This window comes from Cydia amplana, chromosome 16, assembly GCF_948474715.1.
Source record: "Cydia amplana chromosome 16, ilCydAmpl1.1, whole genome shotgun sequence".
NCBI classification, from domain to species: Eukaryota; Metazoa; Arthropoda; class Insecta; order Lepidoptera; family Tortricidae; genus Cydia; species Cydia amplana.
In genome coordinates, this window is record NC_086084.1 from 3,462,553 (window position 1) to 3,481,567 (window position 19,015).

The 19,015-nt window shown below is 40.1% G+C and overlaps 4 protein-coding genes across 4 annotated transcripts in view; 2 read left to right on the forward strand and 2 right to left on the reverse strand.

Moving 5' to 3' along the window:
• The window catches only part of LOC134655403 (putative phosphatidate phosphatase), a 214,056-nt gene that overhangs the window by 112,193 nt on the left and 82,848 nt on the right, over positions 1-19,015 (reverse strand). The gene's annotated exons all lie outside the window — the stretch shown is intronic.
• Positions 37-2,067, forward strand: LOC134655149 (DET1- and DDB1-associated protein 1). Its single transcript, XM_063510603.1, has 4 exons — positions 37-185; positions 298-436; positions 1,386-1,447; positions 1,874-2,067. The coding sequence occupies exons 1-4, from the start codon at positions 183-185 to the stop codon at positions 1,973-1,975; spliced, it is 306 nt and encodes a 101-aa protein (XP_063366673.1). The 5' UTR covers positions 37-182; the 3' UTR covers positions 1,976-2,067.
• Positions 4,669-6,547, reverse strand: LOC134655267 (inactive selenide, water dikinase-like protein). The gene has a single exon (XM_063510716.1). It carries the CDS (start codon positions 6,268-6,270, stop codon positions 5,062-5,064), a length of 1,209 nt encoding a protein of 402 aa, XP_063366786.1. The 5' UTR covers positions 6,271-6,547; the 3' UTR covers positions 4,669-5,061.
• Positions 6,868-17,940, forward strand: LOC134655269 (dystrophin). The gene is made up of 11 exons (XM_063510718.1): positions 6,868-7,165; positions 7,332-7,468; positions 8,016-8,217; positions 9,030-9,261; positions 11,668-11,826; positions 12,372-12,503; positions 13,082-13,329; positions 14,511-14,634; positions 15,589-15,868; positions 16,434-16,637; positions 17,781-17,940. The coding sequence occupies exons 1-11, from the start codon at positions 7,107-7,109 to the stop codon at positions 17,900-17,902; spliced, it is 1,899 nt and encodes a 632-aa protein (XP_063366788.1). The 5' UTR covers positions 6,868-7,106; the 3' UTR covers positions 17,903-17,940.

A 19,015-nucleotide genomic window follows, 5' to 3' on the forward strand; every position in this document is an offset into this window, starting at 1 on the left:
ACAGAGCGACTGTCATTCTCATCTGGTTTTGGACCTCTGCCTGTCTGCCTGCAATTGCAAGTGTTTGCAGTGATTATATTTTTTTAATCCAGCTTCTTTATTTCTGGCCCAACGTTTATTATATTTGTGTAATTCTGGTTATCTCGCTGAGTGGTCCAGATTTTTTTAAATTTAAGCGTACAATGGTAAGTTGCAAAACTTGCAAATGACATCCAATGTGTCTCGCATTGCGTTGCGTACGACACCACGAAATGGTTAATTCTTGGCTGGAATCATGTTTCACTTCTTTCTTTTTAGTCGGTGATCGAGTTCCTAAAGGATCTGCCGTCTTACGATGAACATAACTTTACATTGTACAACACAGATCATGGCATCAGATACTGCTCTAAGAGACCTTCAATATACCTCCCCACTAAGGACATACCTTCAGAACAGAGTGAGTAAATGCTTCTATTAATCTGTCTACATAAGGCCTTTTAAATTATTTTGCTGTCTCAATAGTTTGTCAGATTTTTTGGTTATGTTATGCCATATCTGCAAGTTTAGACTTAGACAAGTACAGTGCATCTTTATTTGTTGACATAATGCAACCCTGGAAATCTTGGAATAGCTAGTTACAATTATTTTAATGTCGCGTCCGATAGTAATTAGAGTGGTTAAAAGAATTTGCCTTTGCAAGATGATTAGTTAGAATAATAACTGTCTTGCGATTTAGATTATACACAATTTAAATTATTTTGTCAGGACATATCTTTTCTGGTCTATGAAATTATGAACTTTTGCTTTGATTAAGTAGGTATAGAGGTAGGCAACACTGAAAAAAAGATTCATTTATTTTACTAACATATGTTAGAACAACAGTTTGTGTAGTAAAATAAACATGTAGGGTCATTGTGCTAGTTTCCGTCCATGCTCTAGTTTTCGTCCACATGACAGATTAGCAAATAACATATTTGATATTTAATTTACTACTTGCCAAATACATTTTTTATGTAGATAGATATATTGTCTCGACATTAAGGATTGTATTAAGTCCAAATTTGTGCAGCAATGTAGATTTATATTCAATTTCGTCAAGTGGACGAAAACTAGAGCTGGACGAAAACTAACGCACCTACCCCTATATTCAGTGCCAGATTTACCAATAAGCAAAGTAAACAAGTAGGCTAGTCCAAATCCTCAAGGAATCCTATCAAACGTCGGGGAGATCTCTCGGAGATCCATAATTTGGCTTTACACTTACCTATATCATTATTTTTTTATGATTTTGATCATTTTTTGATATAGGCACTAGGCATACTGCACATAGCATGGAATACTACAATCATATGACCTTGAAACTAAACCCTGAGACATGTTACTAACTTTCTTTTTGTATTTTTCAGTAATAGTCACAGAAAAAACAAATATCCTCCTAAGATATCTACACCAGCAATGGGAGAAAAAGGTAACTGTAATAACATTCATTATAAACTGTTTACCAATATCAGTTTATCATTAGTTCAACTTTAAACTGCTTATCAATCTGAGATCACAAGCAATAAACGTTTTTTTACCAGGCGGGGCGTGAGCGGGGCGCGCCGCTTTTACATATAAAACGCTCACGCCCTGCCCGGAAAACGCGCCTGTGTGAGGGAACCTTAAGCTTGTTCAACCTATACTAAGATGAACAACAGATATATGAAACTATAGGTACAGTCAGCATCAAAATGTGGTGTTCTATATTAAAGGGGACCTTATTGTTGACCTATTATTGTATTCATTGTTGTTAATGGCGTAAGCGCCATCGACAATAAGGTCCCACAATTTAGCCATGAAAAAATCACAGACATGAGTAACTTAATTATTTACTTATAAATTTTTCTAATTCCAGAACAACAACTCCCCCAAAAAAAGGGACCAGAGCCACCTCGAGCAGAACGGCGACGAGCCCCGCCCGCGCAAGAGGCCCTGTCTCAACTCCCCACTCAACTGAAACCACTTCGGAACGGTTGTGCTTCAGTATTGAACATTCAAGTGTACGGCATTTTTGTATTACAGTTTGTATTCCGCTATATCAAAATATAAGGGAAAGTGTTGTACCATCGCCCACATGTCAACTGTTCATCGGTGGACCTTATGCCTTTTGTAATAAGTGTGGACTGTTTTATCTGTGGTCCCTAAAAAAAATCAAAACCTGAACACACCAAATTAAACATTATAGTCTGTTAAATCTTTATGGTGTATGGCAACACTGACTTACTGCCAGATTAAACCGGCTACGTTTAAAGTAGGATCAAGATAACTCTGTATGGCATTTGCGATACAAAAGTGTGGCAATGTCATCTATGAAAATATGGCGCTAGTAATGACACTCCTTCACTTTGTTCTGTTCAAGTCAGTGCAAAGTTATCTTAGAGTTAGACGGACTCTTAATTCATTGTAATCAGTTCGGGTTTTAATTTTTTAAGATATTAATTGTTTCCACAGGTAAAACCGTGCATAAGTTGGGCATAACACTTTCCCTTTAACGTTTTTATTTTGAGAAGGCATACAGTGCCATCTTGTGAACGAGTTTATTTTATAAGTTTTTGTAACATCCGTTGTCCATCAGAAAGGTTGAGAAGATTTCATTCCAGTAAAATGTAATTAATTTAATTGCTTAGCAGTAGTAATTATTACACCTTTTCCGAGTTGTATAATACAATTCATGGTATAATAATATACTCCGCCTGGTACTCTCTTCCGACTTGACCTTGACCACATGACTGACACAAGCCTACGTCATCATGCGACAGCGCTATATAATAATATGCGATAGCGCTATATAAAGTGGCAATGTCATTGTGACGTAGACTTGTGTCACTCTGGGAAGAGAAGACCATGTTTTATTAGACTATGATACAATTCACTTTAATATTTGCTGTACCTATAAATATAATAGTTTACAGTTTGGGAAGATTTAAAAATCAAATTTCTTTGCAAAATGTTTTATTATTTATTTTGTTGTTAATCATTACTGTGTGGGTAATAAACAAGCAATAAGTCTAGACTTGAAGTATGTGTTCAGTAACCTATAAGTGCTTTGGGCTTATCAAAAGATTATCATAATTATAAATCAATTCTTTTATTGAAAAAACATAGTCAAATAATAACATAAGTAACTATCAAGTAAAGGTGACCAAAGTTATATAATGATTGATTATGAATTTATGATTGTAATGAAGAATAGTGCAGTTTTTATCATAATCGTCACCTTAATCTGTTATGTCAAATTATGATAATTATCTAACGATTTTATTACATCAGATTAACTCGTCTCAATCCGCCCTTAATGGCTAACCTTATCAAGAATACTTTTGTAAACATTGAAAAGGCAGCTTGCAATTATTTATGTTTTGTTTTAAAATTTTACTTGATCAGGCTATAGTAAACCTAAACATGTAAGTATTTTTTTTTCATTTTATGTGATTCTAAATTTAAATAATTTCATTTGTTTCTATCTGAGGACACCATGATTGGTTGGCGGCTAACAATGCAATAAGTATGTAGATTCATCTGTAATTTATAAAATGCATGTTTAAATTTTAGTTAATTATCATCTTTTTATCTGAAGTGGAAATAAAAAATATACCTACGGATGATGCTGGTCTTTTACTAATGCGGTTATGATCGAACTTCATACTCTGCATCTAATGTAGATTAGCAATTAGCAGATCTCAAGATGCAATCCGTCCCCTAGTGTGCACCTTACTCAATTCAGTAACTGAGGGCCTAGTACCGCAAAAAACGGCTATCGGAATTTCTCTCTGCCTCTCTATCGCTCGCATACGCAAGACCGATAGTTAGGCAGATAACGAAATTTCAATTTGGTTTTTCGCGGTAGGGCCTATGACGACGGACGCAGTAATATGGAGAATGAATGGTGTGTGAAGCGCGTAAGACCAATTCGTGCTTTGAATTTGTCAGCTAATGTAGATGGCGGTGGACAGCTCCGTTCATTATGCAGTGACCATTAAGTTTACATTTGAAAATTAAAATACAAAACATGACGCCATACAGCGCCATCTTCTTCAGCTGTCCACCTCAGGGATGATACATCTTATTAAAAACAAAATTATTCTTTAGTGGTAGCTGAACAGAAAAATAATGTTTCTAACCAAACTGCATTTTTGTCGAAACCGAAACTTAAGGCGGGCACTACCAAGAATAGTTTTGGCGCGGCCGTTACTAAAACTTCGGATGGATAATAATTATACAGGATGCGTTTACTATCACTGACCAAGCTCTGAGGGGTGAATATGTAGGTCATACTGAACTACTTTTACTATGGGGCCAAACCCGAAAAAAAATTCGGCAGTCTCATACATATCGGTGAATTAGTCAATGTTTTATGCCTGACCAGTAATATATGATAATTGTCAAGAGGGCGCTGTTATTCTCATGTATAGGGTGACAATTCAGTGTAGTATGAAAAAATTAGTTCTAGTGAAATTCCGCAACATGGCGCACCCTCAATAGATCCTGGTTCACCTATAGATAGAAGAGCAGCTGACTGACTTGGTCAGAGTTCATAAGAACTATTATATAATCTGTGTCAGTGATAACAAAAGCACCCTGTAGAGTCTGTAGCTGAATGGTTATTGTATTTTACCGTCTAGGTTTGGGTAAGAAATGAAACAACAGCCAGACTGAAAAATAACTTTATTCTAATAATTATACTTATCTCACAATTTGCAGAAATGTTCTCATTGACAAGCTGCAAACAAATGTTAGATGTTAATGGGTACCTAATGGAATTCTTCTCTTAATTTTAATAGTGATAAATCTTACTTAAATTATAAACACCAAATACTAACTAGATCAAGTCTAAAAGCTTTCTTATACTGATTCTCACAAATAAAATCTTGACTGGCTGTCTGTTAACTAACATCAGCAAAAGAGAAAAATTAACTTAAAACATAAAAATGCGAGACCTAGCTGTGACAAGAAATCAAATTGTTTATGAATAAAGTTTCCGACTAGGCCTCAGTAAGTCAAATAGATATTTTAAAGTTGAGATATCTCCAATTAATGTCAATTTTAATCCTTGGCAGGAACTTCAATGACTCGGGGCTTGTCAATGATGCGGGCTGTGCGGTTGCCCTTCTCAACAATTCCAATAATCCAAGCTTGGTAGCCTTCTTGCTTTTCAATGTCTTTGCAGTAAGCAGCGGCTTGTTCACGGGGCAGGCAGATCAGAAGTCCTCCAGAAGTTTCCGGGGCATGTCCTTGGAGCAGCTGGAACATGTTTCCACAAGCCTTCGCCACAGCTGCCATCTTGGCAATTACAGGCAGGTTGTGAATAACAAAAGAAACTTCATTCTTCTGGTGAGATGCCAAATTCTGGGCATGGCCGAGGAGACCAAAGCCAGTAACATCAGTGGAGCCATGAGCATTGTATTTATGCATCAACCTAGCTGCAATGCGGTTCAGCCGGCTCATGGAGTCCATCGCTCGGTGGTAAGCTTTACGAACATCCTCTTCCGATACAACCAGTTTAATTCTATTCCAACGTTCAGGCTGGTCGAGCCACTGGTGGGCATTTACTGCAACTTGGGTGCCCAGAGGCTTAGTGAGCACCAACACATCGCCCATGACGGCGTTGTCGGGTACAATGTATTCGTTAGGCTGGCAAATAGTGGTGGCAACCCCCCCAATGGTGCACCAGGGGTTGATAACGGTTTGGCCTCCAGTCACAGAGGTGCCGGCTTCCAGAGCTGAATCCTTGAAACCTCTCATGATGAGCGGAATCACGACGTCGCGCTCCTTTTCAGTCATTTTAGTAGAGACGCCCAGAAGCATTAGCATATTGTCACATTCAGTCACACCCATTGCGTAGAGATCGCTTAGAACATTGGCACACGCGATTTTACCCATCATGTAGGGATCGTCGACGAGAGGGTAAAAAAAGTCAGTAGTTTGCACCAAACAAAGCCCGCCGTGCCTCAGCGGCGTCACCGAGCAATCCAAGCCGATGCCGATGCGCGGAATCGCCACATGCATAAACTGATCCTGCTCCTGCTGCGAATAGTCTTGCTGAAGAGACTCCACAAGTTTTCCCAATACATCTTGGGGTACTTTACAGCTTCTTCCCTTAAGATCCGCAAATCGAGTCAATCGGAAACTCGCCTCCAAATCATGAGCCACCGGGTCGAATGGCCGACGCAAAGCTAAAGAATTGGGGTTACCGGCCATTTCGAGTTGAGCCGCAGCTAATGAATCTTGCGCTACACTAGATTGATACGACATATTACACTAAAACAAACCAATAACAATATTTGCGTGGATCTATTAGTACCACAATAGTTCGGAAACCCGACCCAACACGCCGTCCACTGACGCTTGCAAAATGGCGTCTCCTTTTACGAGAAGAAAATGGGGGCCCGAATGTATTTCGTAAAAGCCCCTCCTATTGGTCGATCAGTCACGTAAACAATGAAAGCTTGATTGTGAATGGCTGCAAAGTTTGTTGCCGATGTTTTTGACAAAGAAAACCTACTGAATAAAGCCAAGATTGCGGTGTTTCATCCCGGTTTAACAAGACAAGTGAATTTTGCGGCGTTGCTTGTTTTGATATTCCCGCTTTTTTTTATGGTTTTTCTCCTGAAGAAACAAGCCGAATTACAATGTAATATAATAATAATTACAAAGCTTAGAAAATTACTCATTGATCATTGTATCATCATATTTATTTTTCTTTAATTATTTAATAATCCATTAAAATATCCTGTATAGTTTTCGTAAGTTGCCAAACATGGTTTATTGCGGCAAATAGTTCCGTTTACATTTTTTTTAAACCTGGCAACATGTCTTTACTTGACAGTCTTGTTTTTTCTGCCAATCACGAGAAAGTATTAAAAAATTGGAATTTAGGTGCTACGGTGATAGGAGCGTCACTGTGATTTTGATACGAAAATCATTTTCATTGGTTTACATCAGTCAAATTAAAGTTTTCGGAAAGTTTTGAATAAATGCTGTCGGTTTGATTTCGTCGGCAATATTTTGGACAGTGAATATTTTGACAATGGCTTTTTATATTTATTTAGCTAAATTATTATGAACATCCATCGAAATTACAATACACAATGGCTCTAAACGGGTTTAGAAAGATAGAAAATGAAGCGGGCTACCCGTGTTATATCGAGTAAGTATCCTGCTGTGAATCAAACGAATTTATCCTAAATTGTACGACTTAATACAATATTTCAAGTTTTATCTCGTATGTAAGTAATGCAATGATGGTCAGTCATTGATTCGTGTTAAGTAAACCAGTACAAGAATGCGGAAGTAATGTCAACTCTCGTTTACAGTGAAGCAACTGGAAGGCAGCAAAATGACCATCCAGAGTTCTGCAAGATCATGGAATCTTTGGAAGAGTACAACGGGATTAAATACAGCGCGTATCGTATCGCCTTCAAGGTGTTTGCCCTGCAGAGACAGCTTAGGGGTTAGTATTTTATTTACATAAATCTTGAATGTAGAACATTGAACTGATAAACACCTAAGCTGAGGTATTTGAGTTTACTTTTAAAGCTTTTAAATGTTATACTTTTTTTTAATATCTAAATACACAATGACCATAAGTGAATTGTTTTGGATTAAGCAAGTTGTTAGGAAAAGGGACATTAAAATTCAGATAGTATTTAGAATTTAGATTATTGCTTCTTAGCTAACTTAGGAGTTAGGTCTATTATTATTGTGTGTGATTTCAACAAAGTATCATATATCGTCTGGTGACAACCATAACTCACTAATTACTAAAAATATTTAAACATAAATCAACCTTCTTTTAGTACTAATATGGTTCACTATGGCTATGAACTTGTGGTGGTAATTAGTGATTTTTACTTGTCACCTGAGGATATTATGTTAAAAAAATAGAAATTGAGCGCCTATCATCTTTGAAATGCACAAAGATCATATGATTTTGTCATCATGTGAACTCAGTTGACATTGACCTCTGTGTAAACATGGTCTAACTTAAAAATACATAGTTCCAGCCCTACGCATCAGCTCCGGAGTGTTCGCTCGCCACCAGCTAAGCCTATCAGAGACCAGCTTATCACTGGAAACAGGGGAACTGGAGGCCGTGCTGGCTGACATATACTTTGCTGCGGAGAAGGAAGGCCTGTTCACAGGGGATGTTGACTTGGCAGTGGACTTGTTGACCAATCTGCTGCTCAATGTGTATGACAAGTGAGTTGCTGATTAGTAAAAATTAGAGCTCGGATGTAGGGAGCATAATTTATTGACGGGTCCCGTTTTTTCCCATAAAGTTTTAAGTCATAATGTATTGTTTGTCCTATTATCATTAGTCATAAAACTGATACCGTTAACATTTCAGGATTTTCGTTAGGGTATTCTATAGATAGGTTAGGTTAGGTTAGGTTTGTTTTATGGCAATTCTGAAAAGTGACGCGTTCCTGAATCAAATGAATTATGATTAACGAAAATGCGGGCAAACAATACATTATGGCTTAAAACTATTTGGGAAACAATAGAGACCCTTTATTGACACATAGCGAGTTCCTATATGATACATTGATCATCAATCAAAAGTTTTCCCTAAAGAATAAAAAAGCGTCCCGTATTTTGAACAGCGGCATAGAGAGCATGCGGTAAAGTCGTGACGTTTAAGGCACGTCACTGCGACTCCGCACCGTCAGCCTATTTCGTGATATCACACCGTCACCATATTTTGAGCAGCGGTGTGGCCAATCTTAATACTTATATTAGTATATAATATAACATTTAAAAATATGTCATGTACCATATTTAATCTTTCAAATCGAATTATATTATATAATTTATTGTCTAAATCGTCTTATGTTTTGTAATACATAAATAAATCTAAAATCTCAAGAAAGTTTACATTCTTAAGTTTACTTCTTGCAGGACTGCTCAGAACCTTCTTAGGCTAAGGCTTAGCCTTAGAAGGTTGCTAACCTTTCCCCGTTTTAACCGTGGTTGTTTTTCATGTAACTATGAAATTTCTTGAATTCTTTCAGAGACAGAAAAGAGCCAATCAGAGTGCTAGCCGCTAAGACGCTGCTTATCATCCTAAGTGAGGAGTCTGTGTCAGACAAATGGACGGCCCTAGCCAACTGCTGCGCGGATCATAACGGCTGCGTGTCGCCGCGGCGGCTGGCGGCCCTATTGTCGTATGTAGCCGCCCTGCCGGAGTTAATGGGCGATCCGTGCGAACAGATACAGAGTGACATTGACAGTTGCTTTGATAAGGTATGTGTTATGTGTTACAAATGAATGGCTAAACAAAAGACAAAAGGTTATTTTAAAGTTTAATTCCATGTAGTTAAGTTCTAAAAACCGGCCAAGTGCGAGTCTAACTCGCGTTCCAAGGGTTCCGTACGTCATTAAGTCTCACGCTTGACTGCACATTTCTAATAAGTTTTCCTGTCATCTATAGGGAAAGAACTATTTTGTGTATTTTTTTATAATTTTAGACACAGTTTCGGAGAGAAAGGGGGAGATAAATGGTAATTTTTTGCTTATTTTCTTGAATTACTTCTAAATGGTTTATTCTAAAATTATAAAATAATAATATTTGGGATTCTCATAATGAGCTCTATCATTTGATATGTAACACGATCTATAATTTGAAAAACTTTATTTTTTAATTTTCTCATTTACCCCCCAAAAGTGGCCTCCATGTTTCATTCATTCGTTCAAATTCATTCGTTTACGTTATATGTCCGTCTTTGGGTCACAAATTTACATATGCGTACCAAATTTCAACTTAATCGGTCCAGTAGTTTCGGAGAAAATAGGCTGTGACAGACGGACGGACAGACAGACCCACGAGTGATCCTATAAGGGTTCCGTTTTTTCCTTTTGAGGTACGGAACCCTAAAAAGTAGGCGAGTCGACTGTGACGTTACTACATACGTTTTCATTTAAATTCAATATTAGTTAATCGTTTTGACAGTTCTAAAAAAGAAGCCGATTTGACTGGTAGGAAAGTAGCCAATTAAAAAATGGCAAAACAAAAGACAAAAGGTAATTTTAAAGTTTAGTTTAGTTAAGTTCTAAAAAACTGTAAAAATTAGAATGTCTCAGTGTAAGTGTAAGGCCTGAGTGGACGCTCGGAGCGGAGCGTTCGGCGGGGCGTGCAGCGTGGCGTCGGGCTCACGCGTGATGTGAGCAGCGTGCACTAAGGCCGCTCCTATACGTGCGCATTTGTTTAACATGCACGCCGCACGCCCCGCCCCGCTGCACGCCCAACTCGAGCGTCCACTCAGGCCTTACACTTATTCAAGTATTCGTATACAACAGGGATGTTGCGGATACCGATTTTTTGACATCCGCGGATGCGGATGTGGATGCGGATTTTTAAAGGCTCACATCCGCGGATGCGGATGCGGATGTCAAGATAGTACCATAAAAAACGTCAAATATTACATTTTAGTAATTTTTATTTCAAAAAACCGGCCAAGTGCGAGTCGGACTCGCGTTCCAAGGGTTCCGTACATTAAGTCCCACTCACGCTTGACGCTTGACTGCTCATTTCTAATAGGTTTTTTTGGTTAATGACTAAATTATACCTAGCAGTCTAGCACTTACGCCGATGCTAAGACGTTCCTGTACCGACCTGTTCCACATCCGCATCCGCATTAAATCCGCATCGATTTTATGCGGATGCGGATGCGGATGCGGATGTTGAAAATAATGCGGAAGTTCCGCGGTTGCGGATGCGGATATTCGCAACAACCCTGGTATAGTTTGTAGTTTTCTAATAGACCCCGAAGGCTAATCCTATTGTCTATTGTTAAGAAAAACCGCTCGTGCCACGTGCCACAACCACCTGCATAAAAAATCGGTACTTCGGTTACTGAGTGCCGGCGAGTCGAACGCTACGCAGTCTAAAATGTGTCATCGAGATGCGTAACAAAGGCGCGTTATCGGAGAGCGCGCCTACACTGGTTTTTTGAGCGTTGGACTAGCCCGCGCTCAGGTGCCAAATAGAATAATTAGGACCCTTACCCTGCAGGTAAGTAGCACGTGCGGTTTTACTGAACAATAGACAATAGGATTAGCCTTCGGGGTCTATTATTATTTTATTATTATTACAGCTTTATTTATTTCAGCGAAAGGTGTACAGTTTGTAATATAGCAGATTTTTTTTTTGATATAATATAATTTTTGTTTATTTTATTATGTTGTTTTATTACTTCATTTCACTGATCCCTGTTGGGTAAAAGCCTCCTCGAGTCCCTTCCATTGTTCTCTGTCTGTAGCTAGTTTCATCCAATTTTTTCCCGTTTTTTCAACTACTTCAACTATGTCGTCTGACCAGCGCTTTTGTGGCCTACCCTTATATCTTTTTCCTGGTGGTCCTGTCCATTCAGTCACAATTTTAGTCCACCTTTTGTCCGTGTATCTTGACACATGGCCAGCCCATTGCCATTTTAGACGCAGTGTCTGTTTTAGGGCGTCCACAAGCTTGGTTTTTTTCCTGATCTCTTCATTTCTGACTTTATGTATTCGTCTTAGCTTCAACATACTCCTTTCCATGGCGTGCTGACATGTGGAAATTTTATTTTTTATTTTTTATTCGGGGTCTATTAGAAAGCTACAAACTATACTAGAAAGCTACAAACTATATACAAGCACGAGTGTTTACCCCAGAGCGCCGGCATGCTGGGCGCGCCGGCGCGCGGCGTGGCGGCGTGGGGCGCGGGCTGCGCGCGCGCCGGGTGGCTGGGCGTCACTGCGCGAGTGCGTGCCAGCAGAAACAGCTCTTGCGTCAGCGCCGTGTGTGCCAAGTGCCAGGAACCACTCATACAGGTACACTCCACATTTAATCATGACTCATATTCATATTAAAAAAAAAAATAAAAAAAAATAAAATAAAAAAAAAAAGATGACCTTCCGTCACTGAATAAATAATAGTACTAAGTACAGAAGACTCACTCTCTAACAAAACGCGTCTGTTACGATCAGCACAGATATGGCCGCTAGGTGGCGACAGCGCCACGCGCGGCTTATGGCTTTCCCCAAAATTGGGGCCGAACAGATGTACTTTTAGCTACCTGTAGCAAATCGACGAAATCGCGGAATGAGACACGCCCGCTTCCGTGTAGTTTTCCAACCCTATTTAGCATCATACCATGTTTGTAAATTATTATTTACTAGCTTTTGCCTGCGACTTCACCCGCGTGGAGTTAGTAATTTAGGTAGCTTATTTTTGATCCAATCTGCTTTTTATCGATTCTCCGTACGAACTTTCACCCCCCTTTTCACCACCTTAAAGGATGACTTCTGGGATAAAAACTACCCTATGTCCTTCCCAGGACTCAAAACTATCTCTATACCAAATTTCTCTTTTCCAGGTTCTAAAATTCAAATGCTCAAAATGCTGCGACACATACTTCTGCGAAAAGTGCTACCTGTATGACAAAGACTTGACGACAGTCAGCGGGCACAAGAATACTCATTTAGTTAACGAAATTATTGATGGAGAGGTAAGCAACCACAGCCAACATTTACACATATATGGGAGTAGTAGACATAGTACTAATACTTTAGGGGGTTCATAAATTACGTCATCTATTTTTGACCCCTAAAATCATCCAAAAATCATGCTTCGAATGACCCCGTTTCCTCCTACATCATCCGATGTCCAGACCCCCCCCCCCATTTGAAATGACGTAATTTATGAATAGCCCCTAGGTTGCAAGTTGTAAAATGTGTTATACAAACTAGACGGGAAACAGGAGGCGTCTCCTTCACACAAAATGAAAGAGTTCGAAATTTTTATAGGTTTCGTCTTGTGTAAATGATTGGTTTCTTTTTGAAATTTTATGGCCAAGATGCATATTCATATATTTTATACATATTCTTATAATCCCTTTTATGACTTTAATTTAAATGGGAATTTAATATGAATAAGTATAACGATTTTCTTAATATGTTACGGAAATGTAACATCGTTGTAGTTTAGGATGAAATTATGACGTTCCATGCCTAAAGTGTCCTTATCCACATGAAGGATAAGTACTCTTTAGGCATGCAACGCAAAAATTCTATTTTCTAATTTCAGACAAAACCCCAAGAATGTCCAAGCTTCGTCAAAACCATGAGACGATTCTTCTTCTGCACCAAAACTAGGAAAAAGGCCAAGAAGAAGACCACAAAAAAAGCGACTAGCATGACGAAAGAGAAGGAGATAGTTAAGAAAGAGAGGCCGGCTATGTTCACGTCGACTGTGGGGAAAGCGTCGGGCCACGTGAATAATAACCCGGCGAGCATGCTGCAGGATATTATAGTGCAGTTGGAAACACAGAACAAGTGAGTACTATCAGCTAGCGTGAAAGAGAAGGAGATAGTTAGGAAAGAGAGGCCGGCTATGTTCACGTCGACTGTGGGGAAGGCATCGGGCCACGTGAATAATAACCCGGCGAGCATGCTGTAGGATATTATAGTGCAGTTGGAAACACAGAACAAGTGAGTACTATCTAGGAAATGCAATCTCGCACCAAGATTGGCGATTCGAGATCTCGCACGAAAAATCTAAATCGAGATAGGGTGTTTCGAGATCTCGACCGTCAGACTTTCGAGATTGAGATTAATCTCGACGAGATCGAGATTACACAAAGTAATTAAAAATGTCCTAATCTGGTCAAAAATCTCTAAGAATTCTGTAAATACTACTTAGGGTACTATATGTTATGTATTGAAAATAAAAACAGCAAATTTAATCAACATATAACAAAAAAAAATACTTTTATTTAAACTAAAATAAACAAGATAAGTCTTATTTAGCTCTAATTAGCGCGTAACTATGTTAGAAAGAAAAAGTGGACTTTAAAAAAAATCTCCAAACTGGTATCTTACTTCGTTTCAGACATTTTTGAAATGATTATCACAAGTTAACTTCACTAAACAACAGTAAAACGAAAAAGCAGAGGCACTAACATGCCCAAACAACTTACAAAATGTAATGTGTGCGAGCAAAATTCATATTAATAATTATGGGTACCCTAAGTTATCGTCGGCTAAAGCTGGCTACACACAATAGCACTGCCTGAACAACATGAATCTAAGTTCAAAAAGATTACTCAAAACAAAGTAATTCACAGAGATTCAATCTCGTTTGAGATCTCGAAAATTTTAATCGAGATCTCGACCAAGATTGCATAAATCGAGATTCCCATCAACAAGATTGAATCTCGCAAATTAGTGCGAGATCTCGCGAGATCTCGAAATTGCGAGATCGAGATTGCATTCCCTAGTACTATCAACTAGCATGAAAGAGAAGGAGATAGGAAAGAGCGGCCGGCTATGTTCACGTCGACTGTTTGAAAGCTCCATGAAACCAAGTTTTCCTTACATACTATTTCAAATTCACAGCCTTCATTCTAGAATACTCATCATTCTCAATCCTCGTAACGTCTGTCTGTCTGTTTTTGGGAAAAAAATACAACATTTTAAAAACTCGCTGGTATTTCGTAAACATCTTTTGTTTCCAGAGCTCTAGAGGAACTGTCGAATCAGTTACAAAATACGAAAGATCCAGAAGAGGGGCTCAGGGTGAAGGTGGACGCTCACTGGAGTCAGATATCCAAGCAAATAAACAGGCTGAAAATACTAAAGGTAAGTCAAGTCACTTAACCGTTTCGACGCTGTGTCAAACACAAAAGCTGTCACTCAGACGCCACGTCATTGAAATGTCAAAACTGAAATTGAACTTTATGCATATGCAGGTAGGCATAGACTAGGAATCCTCTAGACGGAGTATAGAGCAATTATTTCATGAAACCGATGCTGCCAGAATTACCGGGGTGCGGGGGGACGAGGTGAGCGAATCCCGTGCCGTGATTGATCCGTTCAAAGACACGGACCAATCACGGTACGGGATTGACTCGAAGATGGAGTAAAACTACCGTATAAGTGGCAGAGGGGGTAGCGTTACTATGCTCAGTCTAGAGGATGTCTTGTCTGTGCACGTAGGTCTATGTTGCTCTGTGGTCTGTGACCAATTAATCGGTCTTTGGCGTTGAACCTACAGTGCGGCTGCGGATATATCGGTCATTGGCTTCTAAAAGGTTAACTGAGCATGTAAGTAAGATTTGAAGTAGGATTTGATCGTCATTTTTGAACTGTCAATCCAAATATTGGAGCGTTCAAGTATTACGTAACGCAATTTTTGGACATTTTTGACCCCCCTCCCCCTCATGTAACGCGCCGTAACGTTTTTCTGTAAGTAAAACGTTACGTAACCACCAAGTGACCATTTTTTTACCTAAAGGCCACAATTATGTGGCGTAAACTACCGTAAAGTGGCGAAAAGTTCTGAGGGGTTAAAAAACAATGTTACGTAACGCGTAGTTCAAACCCCCCTCCCGCCCCTGTAACGCATTTCTCCCCCCGAATTCGTTACGTATGGGTTAAGAACTGCCTTAGCAAAAGAGCCTATAACCGAACGGCGAAGAGGGTGAAACGCTGGCCCCTCCAGTTTAGAGGGTAGGACCAAATCCCCCCCCCCCCCCTCTCACTGAGAGGGGAGTCCTACACACTGTGCGTTGTACAATCATCTTTTGATTACAGGAAAACCTCTCATCCAACACAACACTGCCTACAGCAGAACCCGAACACCCTCAAGCCTTCGACCTCTTCAGCCCCATACCGACTCTAGAACAGAGCGACAAGCGCTCCAAGCTGTCCCAGGCTCCGAGAGTACTGAGCCTGGACTCCGGAAACTTCTCCGTGATGTCCAAACAGGAGCCGCTGGTGACAGTGTCCGGAGATGCCTTGAAACCGGTGATGGTGCATAAGTCTGACAGTATATCCACGGTTTCGATGAGGGATATTAGCAGTTGGTATAATGGTAAGAGTTCCAACAGTTGTTATACTTGTTATGCTATTACTGGGTCCCACCTCAACACATAAGACGACACGGAGACGGCTCATATTCAATAGTTGTGGCCACTGTTACATTCTGTATTCTTGGAATTTGCAATTATGATAGTTAAAAAAATACGTCCGTAAAGAAAGTCCGTTTGATATGAAGTTAAGATGGCTCGATAAAAACATTCGTCTAATGGTGGTTCGACACTAGCTATTATACAACATCGTGTGACAGGGTCAACAACTCAACATGATAGTATCGATAGTTTTTTTTCTACTCCCGTACTTTTATTTGTCATTTAAAGGGTCGTGCACACATCTTTAAAAACCTACCTTATAGTTGTCAAGACAAGTCTTTAGTCTATTCCCCAAACAAGCATTTGTGCATACACGCAGCACCTTTTTCGATACTTCGTGTAATTGAATTGAATTGAATTGAAATCATTTATTTCGAACAAAAGTCTATAATGTGTTAGTAACATAAATACTAAAATGACCACTTAAAAAATATTGTATGAAATAGGTATACATTATTTTTATTACAGAAACTGAACACGCAAGCAAGCAAATAACCCTGCCGAGCCAAGCAGACTGCACGTCCCAGTCCATATCAGCCACAGAACAAAAATACGCGGCCGACATCCGCTCAGTAGAGACCAGTAACGACAAGATGAAGGAACTGAACGCGGACCTGGACACGGTGCTAGACCGGCTGCAGCAGATACTGACTAATAACTTTGCTATGGATGGTAAGTGTTACTAAACCAGGCAGACTCGTCCCAGTCCATATCAGCCACAGAGCAAAAGTACGCGGCTGACATCCGCCCAGTAGAGACCAGTAACGACAAGATGAAGGAACTGAACGCGGACCTGGACACGGTGCTGGACCGGCTGCAGCAGATACTGACTAATAACTTCGCTATGGATGGTAAGTGTTACCAAACCAGGCAGACACATCCCAGTCCATATCAGCCACAGAGCAAAAATACGCGGCTGACATCCGCTCAGTACAGACCAGCAACGACAAGATGAAGGAACTGAACGCGGACCTGGACACGGTGCTGGACCGGCTGCAGCAGATACTGACTAATAACTTCGCTATGGATGGTAAGTGTTACCAAACCAGGCAGACACATCCCAGTCCATATCAGCCACAGAACAAAAGTATGCAGCTGACATCCGCTCAGTAGAGAGCAGTAACGACAAGAGGAAGGAACTGAACGCGGACCTGGACACGGTGCTGGACCAGCTGCAGCAGATAAGATAAGATAAAAGATAGTTTATTCAAGTAGGCATAATTACAATGCGCTTATGAACGTCAAATAAAGCTAGGTAGACCGGCTCCAACCCTACACCTCTGCCCTGAGAAGATTTCAACTATATACTGACTAATAACTTCGCTATGGATGGTAAGTGAAACCGAAAACCCAACTATCGGGTATTTTATGATTTCGTTCCCAGGCCGGACGACCCGATAGTCGGGATCGTGGTGCTACAGCTTTATATGACGATTTTTTTATGGCCTGGCGCGGATGTCTTGTTTGGCTGGGTAGCAATGAATGTGTTAAAAAAGACTGGATTTGCCAGTTAGAATATTTTTTGACAAATATTATGCACCTGTACCATAATGCGTTATTCTGCTGCCTGTATGTTTTCACAAGAATTATATACTTGGCAGAAAAAGAAGTCAAGTCTTCAATTCGTAATTTTTCAATGTACCTACTGTTATTCTGCTCAAAAGATACATTGACTCCCCCCTTTTTATAAGCCAGAGTGAATTTATTCCTACAGTTATTTTAAATTTTATTACAAAGTAACAGGGTTCAATTTCCTTTGTTTTCCGACACCCCATTATTCCCATTGAAGACTAAACTCTGCCGTTTTCCTTTCAGAATCTTCGTTCGACAACAACCAACTACGTGAAACCGCTAACGAAATGGAAGGCTTGCTCGGGACGCTCATCCGAGGCGTGGAACAGAGAGCTACCCTCAATGCCACTAAGGGGTTAGTCTAGCGTTAACCCTTTGAACGCCACGCCATCGTGAACCTTGTAAGAATGCACGAAGGTTGATATTGGGCTGTAGCTGCGCGCGTCATGTGACGTCTTTGGCGATCAAAGGGCTACTATTATGTTAAGGCCCACTAACCCGGGGTTAACCAGTTAAACCGTTAACCCAGTGTCAAATTGTACTGGTCACCATGGTAACTCCAGATTTAACCGGTTAACCCTGGGTTAGTGAATGGTGCAAGTGGCCCTAAGGGGTTAGTCTAGCGCTAACTACTATGTTAAGGCCCACTTGCACCATCCCACTAACCCGGGGTCAAGCGGTTAACCTTTTCCACGCCGTGTCAAACACAAAAGACGCCACATCATTGAAGTGTCAAAACTGAAGTTGAACTTTATGTATATGCACGTAGGTCGATGTTGCTCTGTGGTCTGTGACCGATTAATCGGTCTTTGGCGTTGAACCTACGGTGCGGATATATCGGTCATTGGCGTCCAAAAGGTTAAACCGATAACTCAGTGTCAAATTGTACTGGTAACCATGGTGACTTCAGATTTAACCGGTTAACCACGGGTTAGTGGAATGGTGCAAGTCTGCCTAAGTTGACTATTTTCGACATGTTACCGCCCCTATTGCTTTGGTAATGCTAATGGATATAGGTAAACAGTAGAGCTGTTTTACCCGTTTCATGTACCACTTGTAAAGCTTTGGATTCCTCCGCAAACGGTGCCGTCATATGACGGCCGCTATGTATAGCGGTGAATGACGTCACTAGAACGTTGTCTATGTAAACAAGATGGCGCGGTTTCCTAGACGACGTTGATTGTCAACGTAACGTAAAAAAGCGGTGCCGTCATTTGGATGACGGCCGCCATGACCTTGTCGATAGTTTCGTGAACGTTTTATTAGATAGCGGTGACGCCATTTTGAATAAATGACACGAGATTTGAATAAATGATTCCGTACTACGATTATTTTCCTCTTCTGATGATATTTCATCCTCCAAGTAAATTATAGATGGTCAAGCAAATCTTGTCAGTAGAAAAAGGCGCGAAATTCAAATTTTCTATGGGACGATTTTCCCTTCGCGCCTACATTTTTCAAATTTGCCGCTTTGTCCT

Excerpts from the sequence above, each read along its gene's own strand:
- LOC134655149 (XM_063510603.1), top strand. Across the intron at positions 437-1,385 it reads GGACATACCTTCAGAACAGA|TAATAGTCACAGAAAAAACA; the intron begins GTGAGTAAATGC and ends TGTATTTTTCAG. Across the intron at positions 1,448-1,873 it reads ACCAGCAATGGGAGAAAAAG|AACAACAACTCCCCCAAAAA; the intron begins GTAACTGTAATA and ends TTCTAATTCCAG.
- LOC134655267 (XM_063510716.1), bottom strand. The coding sequence starts at position 6,270 with ATGTCGTATCAATCTAGTGTAGCGCAAGATTCATTAGCTGCGGCTCAA.
- LOC134655269 (XM_063510718.1), top strand. The coding sequence starts at position 7,107 with ATGGCTCTAAACGGGTTTAGAAAGATAGAAAATGAAGCGGGCTACCCG. Across the intron at positions 13,330-14,510 it reads CAGTTGGAAACACAGAACAA|AGCTCTAGAGGAACTGTCGA; the intron begins GTGAGTACTATC and ends TTTTGTTTCCAG. Across the intron at positions 14,635-15,588 it reads ACAGGCTGAAAATACTAAAG|GAAAACCTCTCATCCAACAC; the intron begins GTAAGTCAAGTC and ends TTTTGATTACAG.